The sequence below is a fragment of the Erithacus rubecula genome, assembly GCF_903797595.1.
Source record: "Erithacus rubecula genome assembly, chromosome: 5".
Lineage (NCBI taxonomy): Eukaryota > Metazoa > Chordata > Aves > Passeriformes > Muscicapidae > Erithacus > Erithacus rubecula.
Genome location: NC_136687.1, coordinates 25,842,320 through 25,850,753, shown reverse-complemented (window position 1 = coordinate 25,850,753; position 8,434 = coordinate 25,842,320). Strand labels below are relative to the sequence as shown.

At 34.1% G+C, this 8,434-nt stretch overlaps 1 protein-coding gene across 4 annotated transcripts in view; it reads right to left on the bottom strand.

The window, feature by feature from the left end:
• Positions 1–564: 564 nt before the first annotated feature.
• Positions 565–8,434, bottom strand: part of CEP135 (centrosomal protein 135) — a 34,204-nt gene continuing 26,334 nt past the window's right edge. For 2 of the 4 annotated variants that reach the window (XM_079306652.1, XM_079306653.1), the window contains 5 exons: positions 8,176–8,385; positions 7,029–7,231; positions 3,373–3,477; positions 2,850–2,996; positions 565–1,151 (listed from right to left, as the gene is read on the bottom strand). In XM_079306652.1, the coding sequence (XP_079162778.1) occupies positions 1,130–1,151; positions 2,850–2,996; positions 3,373–3,477; positions 7,029–7,231; positions 8,176–8,385 (687 nt within the window). In that variant the 3' untranslated portion in view covers positions 565–1,129. The remainder of the gene's footprint in view (positions 1,152–2,849; positions 2,997–3,372; positions 3,478–7,028; positions 7,232–8,175; positions 8,386–8,434) is intronic. The other 2 variants (XM_079306654.1, XM_079306655.1) reach the window with 1 other exon arrangement.

Genomic DNA, 8,434 nt, shown 5'->3' with positions numbered 1-8,434 from the left:
ATCTGTTTTTTAGTGGAAGTTAGGCAAGCATAACAGGACCTTTTGGCCAGTGCAAGGATGTGCAGCAATGCATCCTCCCATTTCTAGTGCTCTGTATAATTCTTATGAATACACACCATGCCACCCTGGTGGCATGTAACTATTAGAAAACTGTATGCTCCTAACTGCATCTTACTCCAAAGCCTAACTTTGAAATGCTTCTCTGCTGAATATACTAGCTATTTTCAAGATTAGTTCTCACTTCATTTACCTATTAGTTCTCACTTCATTTACCTAATATGTACATCACAACATAAAGTCCTGTGTCACCTCTCCAACAGCTTGAGCCTAACTGCGTGAATGATTCCAGGTGTTGCTCTGAACTTTCAAAATCAAAATTTGGAAAACGTCTCCAGATATGATTCAAAAGTTTGAATATAAAATACTTTGAGATTTCTTAAATATTTAAAATATTTCAATACATCTTTAAAATTTTTTTCTCTTAATTTTTTATTAAATATGGAGATATTTAAAATGCAATTTCACACAAAAGTTAAACAAAAGAAGATCGAAACAGTAATTAAGAATAACTGATGAATATTTTTTATTAAAAAAAGGGTAAACAAAATGCATTCACAAAATAGATAATCAGTACTTTTAAATACCATAAAGAATAACCCGAAAACAGAAAAAACTTGTTAGAAGCACAAACATAGCAAATCATCATGAGTAGAAAACATACATTGGCTCAGCATTTTTAACACAGCTGGGGATGTTATTCTATGTTGGCTCAAATTAAGATGAATAAACTTCTCCAATCATATGAGATAAAAAAACAAATAAAATAGTAAAATAAAAATGAGAGATTGTCAAATTAAGTACTCATTTCCTTCTTACAATTACTGTTTCCAAAGTAGTAACAAAACTTAGCCAGACTTGATATAAAACCTGTCAAACAGCCAGCAAAAAGTCAATCACTCCTGGCAATTGGGAAAGCAGAATTCTGCAAAGTTGATCACTTCACCCATTCTCAGAGGTTTTAAAGGTAATCAGTGATTTGTAGAAAACAGAGGTAAAATACAAGACAGTATTAATAATTTATAAAAATAGTCCTTGTAACAAGGTAATCCTTCAGCTACTCAAGTACTGGTTACTCCTTGAAAGTCACATTTCTGTGGAGAAAGAAAAGATGTCAAAATAAAGGTAACTATTATATTTTTTACTAATTAATATTAGGATAAAAAGTAGTAATTAGCTTTAGCCTTCTCAGATGTTCTTTTGTTATTCCCAAATATCAATTATTAGCATAATACTTAAAACTCTTTACCACTGACTATTGCTAAAATGATTTACAAAAGTAAAAGTGAGAAGAGGAGGAAGAGAGAATTCTTGAAAAGATTAAATCAGCTTAGAGAGAGACTGCAACACCACAGAACAGTAATTACAGAGTACACTTTACTCTGGTGAGCTCCCAAGGAGGAATAAACAAGAAGGATGAAAGATGGTAACAGTACTGCTGAGATCACTCTACTGTAATTGATATGTTTAAAAGGCAAGATATGCATAACAACTGCATGTGAATTCAGTTGCTAAAAAACACCTTCTTTAAAAATAAACACTTCATGAAAATGGGGTATTTTCTGGTAAGATATGGTACAGAGTTGACATTGTTAAAACTAGGGATACAAATATTAGATAAAAATAGTGCACTACACAGCAGCCTCCAAGCATAGCAACTGAACTTTTTATTGCTCTCTCACTGCAAAGCAAGGAAGACTAAAGACAATTCTGTACTGATGATACTCATTCTCTGTCATCATCTCAGTCAAAAAGTTGTTTTGCAACATAACAGGGTATGCCTAGGGGCTCACCAGCAAAGCAAAAGTCATATCTGCTGTTTCATCCCCACTGTCAGTAACTCATTTGCTACAGTTTCCACTTTTTGCTTTGCCTAAAAATTCGCAGAAGAGAAAAATTGCTGACAATATGGGCTCATGCCAGGATGAGTTCAGTTCTCAAGAAACCTGTGTTTTTATGAACAAAAGTAAGCTTAGAACAAGCCATATGGATTTACCAGCAAAAATAAACTTTAAAATCTGTTAGACTCATGAGCTGTCACAGCACATGTATTTCCTACAACAATCACTCTCTGTCTTTCCCTGTCCTTTTCCTTTTCACTCCAATTTCTTATTCAGTATAGAACAGGTGGGATATACAATCAATAATCAGGCCTGTAACACATAACTGGCATCATCTAAAACAACAATGATCTCTAAAAGAACAAAAATGGCAGTGAAAATGAACAGGTAGGAGGCCAATTTTAATTTCTTTTTTATGGACTATAGTGAACATGATCTTAAACATTAATAGATTCAAGCACTAACAATGAAAAATATATTAATTATTTTTATGCCCTTTTTTTGGAGATAGTTTTATTTAGTGCAGAGCTCAAATGCATTTTAGTCCACTCTTTGGTGGAGTATTTTTATTGTTGTACTCAGGAGAATTTCATGGCATTCCTCTTAATATGAACCATTCATTATTTGGAGATAACTATCAACAATAATAAACTGGTAAAGTATATTTGGATATAATTAATGGTAGTAATACGCAGGCAACATATATTTGAAAGTTGTAAGGTGGTGCAAGACCATTAAGAAAAAGAGGAATGAGAATCCATTACATTATATCGTCTTTGGAGAGCACTTTGCATTTATTGGTTGCAATCAATCTTTTATAGTAGGAGACAGCAAAAGCAGAACTTAGAAACATCTGAAGTAACAGTTTCATATAATCACAAAGGTGTTATTTAGAAACAGTTTAAACCTAGCCCTTGGGTAGAAATGACCTGCTAAAACCAAAGCACTTACTTTTCAGCTGCTGCCTGCTCAGGTGTCCTGCCGGCGCTGCGCTCTGGAGAATGGGAGGGAGATCTCAGCGTGGAGGTGAGGGGAGGAGACGCCCGGAGCGAGGACGTGGAGAGGCCGTGGCGCCGCATCTCCTGAATCGCTCGCTCCCTGCAAGCGACAGCAGCAACGCGCTCGCACATGGCGCGGCACCGCACCGCAGCACCGCACCGCGCCGGAGCGAGACACAGCGCACAAAGGCTCGCCTGCCGGGAAAGGCACTCAGGACTACTTCTGCTTCCTTCAGAAGGTGGGCTTTATTTTTAGAGGAAGTGGTAAACTCATAAAACTTACAAAAAGATTCAGAAACTGTGTAAATTTATTTTTTAATTAAGCAGTTTTCAAGATGAAAATATTAGATTTTGCACAACAAGAGGAACAGAGTTTTCCATAAAAGTTCCTCACTATTGAAAAAAGCAACAGATTTAAAAGTGAGAAAGAAGAAATAAGAAGGGAGAGTCAACTCACTGAAAAATGGCCATCTTACCGTTCAAATCTCTCAGTTGTCAGTTTCCTTTTTAAAACATCACTGTCAGTCTGCATCTGTGCAACTTTACTTCGAAGCATGGAAACCTCTCTATTATTGCTGCTTCTAAAAGAAATCATGAGAAGCAACAAAGTTTTCTTTGAACAATGTCCGCTAGGAGCTTAGAGAAGTTAGAGCAAGATAAAGCAAAACAGATACTGAACATGTTGTTTCACAGACTAAATCAAAGACAAATCAGAAGCAGCAAGAACCAAATGAATGCAACAGAATGTTTCTGGAAGAACCTAAGGTGAGAATGAAGCAAGAAGCTGGCAAGCCTCTCACTACATCCTGACTACAACATGCTCTTTTGCAGACAAAGGTAAACACAAATATGTTTGATAAAAACAGACAAACAATTAAAACATTAGTTTATTGCTTTACTGTCCTCTTGCAATTTGAGATGGTCTTTATGTAGAAAAAGAAGAAAAAAGCAGTGAATATCCAAAGAAATTACAAATTTAAGAGGTATGTCTTCAGTAAAAATTTTATCAAGTAGGCTGGAACTATCTGGCTAAACATGAACACAACTGAATCAAATCTAAATAAAAATTTATTAAAGCAAATACCAGACCAGCAAAACCCAGAATCTGAAAGCTTGTTAACTACATCCTTGGTATTTGGGCAATTATGTTTCAATTGCAAGAATCAAAATTAAAAGGAGCCTTGAAAATCTTCAGAAACATGATTAATATACTATATAAATAAAAAATAAATCATCATCTTGGCCAATACACTGCTTTGTTGCAAAATGCCATCAGGTACATTACAAAGGAAGAAAAATAAATCATTGCATGTAAAATAAGGTATCTAACAAGAATCTAGACAGCTGTGTCATTCCATACAGTCTTCAAAGCCACTGTGAGGTGCAGTGCTCAAAAGTCACTTCTGGAGAAGCAAAGTTGTACTAGTTTATTGCTAAAGCACTGGATTGGAATTCTGAAAAATGAGTTCCACTCCTAGCTGTCACAGACTTTCTGTCTGGCACCGCTGGTCTTTGACTCCAGGAAGATGAAAACTACTCAAGAGATTTGTTCCAAATAGAACCGCAGAATATTTTTTCCTGTGTTCCCTATTCATCAGTAAAACTCCTAGAATGGCATCTTGATCCAGTATGTTGAGAACAGATGGAGAAGACAAGACATCTTGATGATATTTTATAAGTCCTTCAAAGACAGGCATATTCTTTCAGGATGGAGGTAAGAATTCATGGCCCAATATCATTATTGTAAAATAAGGAAAGAAAGCAAACAGTTTGTGAGTTCTGAGGTTATTCCATGTCAATGACATTTAAACAAAATGAAGAGCATTAAGTAAGTCACTCCAAAGTTTAGAAATATTTTGAAACCCTTTATGCACAGTAATCATCATGTATCATCAAGTTTACATGATGATGCACAATTTTCAGAGGACATCTGTCTCTTTCACAGTAGATAGAGTTAGCTCTCAACAAGTAATTTAGATATTCCATATCCTGTTTTTTATGTAATTTTAATTTTGTATTTAATTTATTTAATTTTAGTAATGTTTATTTAATCACTCTAGAGCATTCAGATCTCATTTACTGTACTATCACCCTGTAGTACTCAAAGTAACACAACTACTCACTCTTTACACAACTCATAACTACACCACTGGAGAACTTCACAAATTAAACTTAATTCTGAGAATCCCTCTGAAGTCAGAGGTCATAGCAGTGCCATTTTCTAAATAAAGTGGAAGGACAGGTACTATAAAGTCAAAACTTTAAATAATGTTTAAAAATATTGGCACATGATTTTTGTCAGTTAGAGCAGAAACTGCCAAGCCAAATGAATTTCTGTATTTTGCAAGGCAGAAACATAATTGTCACATACTTCAATCACAGCTGTGAGCATTGAAAGTTCCTGCTCTTTAGACTGCAACTACCACAAACCAAATAGTAGAAAATAAGGTATGTACAACTAGTTCTCACACCTGACCACCTGCCTAGCAAAATGCAACCTTTGAGATAAGCAGTGGAAAGCAATTCAACAGAATGGCCACTCTTCCTCCAAGAGACCATGTTCCTTCTTCCAGCAATATCCCACCCTATTAACACTGAAACATTGACATTTACAAAAACCCAAATGAACCTTACAATGTGTGCAAAAGAAAAATAGTGAAAAAAATTACTATATAAATAGTTAAACAGAGTTTTATAATGTTTGTACACAAAGTAATTGAATTCAATTTAATTTTAAAAAATTCATTTTAATTTAAAAACTCCTTTCCTTTTTTTTGTTTGTTTTTTTGGACTTTGTTTTTTCTAATTTTCACATTGAACTTCATAATTAGGATATTCTATTAGCTTATATTAATTGCATGCAATTAACATTTTTTCCCCAAGTAAACAAAAATAATAAAAATAATAAAATCATAAAATAATACTAAACCATGAAGCATTAGTTGCACAGGGGCAATTAGTAATGTCATCATCTCCAGATTCATCAGATCACAGCTACTTGAGGTGGACCATCATAAGCCACAAGTAGTAGCCTGTACATAAATCAACCAAAAGCATATTTCTTGCACATTTGTGTCACCAAGTTCCAGACAGTTTAAGTGGGCAATATATCTCATGAGGAGTATTACCTGTTCCATTAAATTCCATATGTTTCTTTTCTCTGCCTATGTTAGTTTTTACTAAATAGGTGCATCTCTACATCTGAAATTCTGCTTTGACTTTACTCTTCACTACCATCTGCATTCAGCTGCTACTCCTCTTTCTTGCTGTTTAATGCTACCACTAGTCCCTGCTGATATATCCTTAGGAGAATTATCATGTCATGATTCTTGCAGGTTTTGTTTAACAGCTTGATTTGATGATCTTAAAGGTCTTTTTCAACCCAAATAATTCTAAGATTACACATCATGGAAACCTCAAATTCCCTGCTCCATAACATGAAAAGAAATTTTAAAATCTCCCAATTCTCTTGTACTTGAACTTCACAGACACAAAATACCTCTCTTCTTAACTTCATTGTTCCAAATAGATTAGTCTTTCTTATACAAGTGTTGCTATAAGTTATTGCTTCTTTAGGCAGATCCACAGCAGAGGAAGTTGCTGGCCACATTTAGTGTAGGTGTCAGGTTTAGTTCTGTTCATATTTCAAAGGAATAATAAGTGATAGAGGTCTTTTTCCTTAACACTTAATATCAACAGCAGCAATAGTATTTTTGGGTTTTTTTAAGCACTATGGACTTCAGTATTTATTATGTAAGTGACTCTTTAATAAAAGCAAGGACAACAGGTATATTCGGTAGATAAGAAATTCACATATGCCATGAATTTAATATACTGGGGGGGGGGTTTGAGTAGTAAACACATGTTAAATTTTTATGTAGAGAATATTTCCTTTGGAACTCCTGTTTAAGTTTACTGCTTGCACTAAACTGATGTCCACCAAAGAGCTGATTAGTTGAAAGCAACATGAAAGACCTGTAAAGAAACTTTAAGAAAATGATGCCATGAAAAGCCAAAAGACATTGCTGGAAAAATCTGCTCAGTCATACCAAACACCCAGAGTTTGTGAAGAAGTACTGTCACATAGTTCTTTTGCAAACCATGTAACACTCACACATTTGTTAAAACTTACAGTTTGCTCTCAGCCAGTGTTAGCTTGTCTTTCAGTAACTGAATTTCGGTATCTTTGTCTTGGGACATTAATTGATTCTGAAATTCTTTGTCTCTACTAGTAGACAATAACGTTTCAAGATTCTGAATTGTAAGTCTCTCACTGGATAGCTGCTTTTTCAGCAACTCTACTTCTGATTTCATATCTTCTAATTCTCCTAGAACCTAAGGAACAAATTTTATATGTTAATAATACACCAATTTACAAACACAGAGAATTTTATTTTGTGAAGAGCTGTTACAAAAACTGAAATGATCAAAAGTTTCATAAAACAGAATAGGAAACTGTAGCTCACAAAAACAGCTCATAAAAATATGTAAATCCTACAGTTATTTTAAACTACACTTAATTTAAAATTATTCAAGCTGTACATCTATCAAATGTTTTACTGGGAGTTTTATTAGTGAATGCTGGGAATGCTTAGGTAAGTACCTGGAACATGAATTGGCTTTTAACAGTAGAACTTTGCACAAGTACAAAAATAGTATTTACTATACTTCATTCTATTTGACTAGGTCAGCTCACAATTAGCCTCTTGGCTTTTGCTGAAAATGTAGGAATACTTGTTTTCCTCTTCAGTTCTGTGAATATAAACAAATTTTACTGTTCTCAAGGTCTTGAATAATACAGTTCCAGAAAGGCAGACCAAGTCACTAAATGAAGACAAAATTAGCTGTAATGAAAAATGTTCAGAAAATATGAATATTTAGAACTGTTTAAACTATTCAATGAATTCCAGCCATATCTAAATTTTTAATTGAAAAAAAGCCATTAGGGTAAGGTATTTATGATCTCAATAAGAAGTGCACTATTTGCTTTTTATAAAGTTTGAATAAATTAAAAACAAAAAAGAAATATATATATATAATCTGTCTGTGGTACAGCTAAAACTACACCTGCAGTGATAATGAATCAAAGAAATTCCCTCTTTTTGTAAAAAACCCACAGCTGTAGATTTGTATAGTGTAAAATTTATAATTTACATAAAAACACAAAATTAGCGATGTAAATTAACTTACCTTGCTCTCAGAAATAATTCTTTTCTTAAAAAACTATTAAAAGCAAAGAAAGTTACTTTGTTATAGCAGATTAAATTATAGCTGCTTACCCTTTCATAATCCATGCTTTTGGATGTCAGCTGTCGAGCTACAAGGTCTTTGCCAGCCTCAAGTTTCACACAGAGTTCTCTCACAGAGGTGAGGTCTGCCAACACACAAGCCTTATCCTGATTTTCACGTTTCAGATCCTCTTCCAATCTGGACATGTTTTTCGTTATGGAGGAGATCTGAGATTCATACACTTGATGTGCAACAATATGCTAAACAGAATCAAATATGGATACATTTTCAATGTTTTAAATTTAAGAG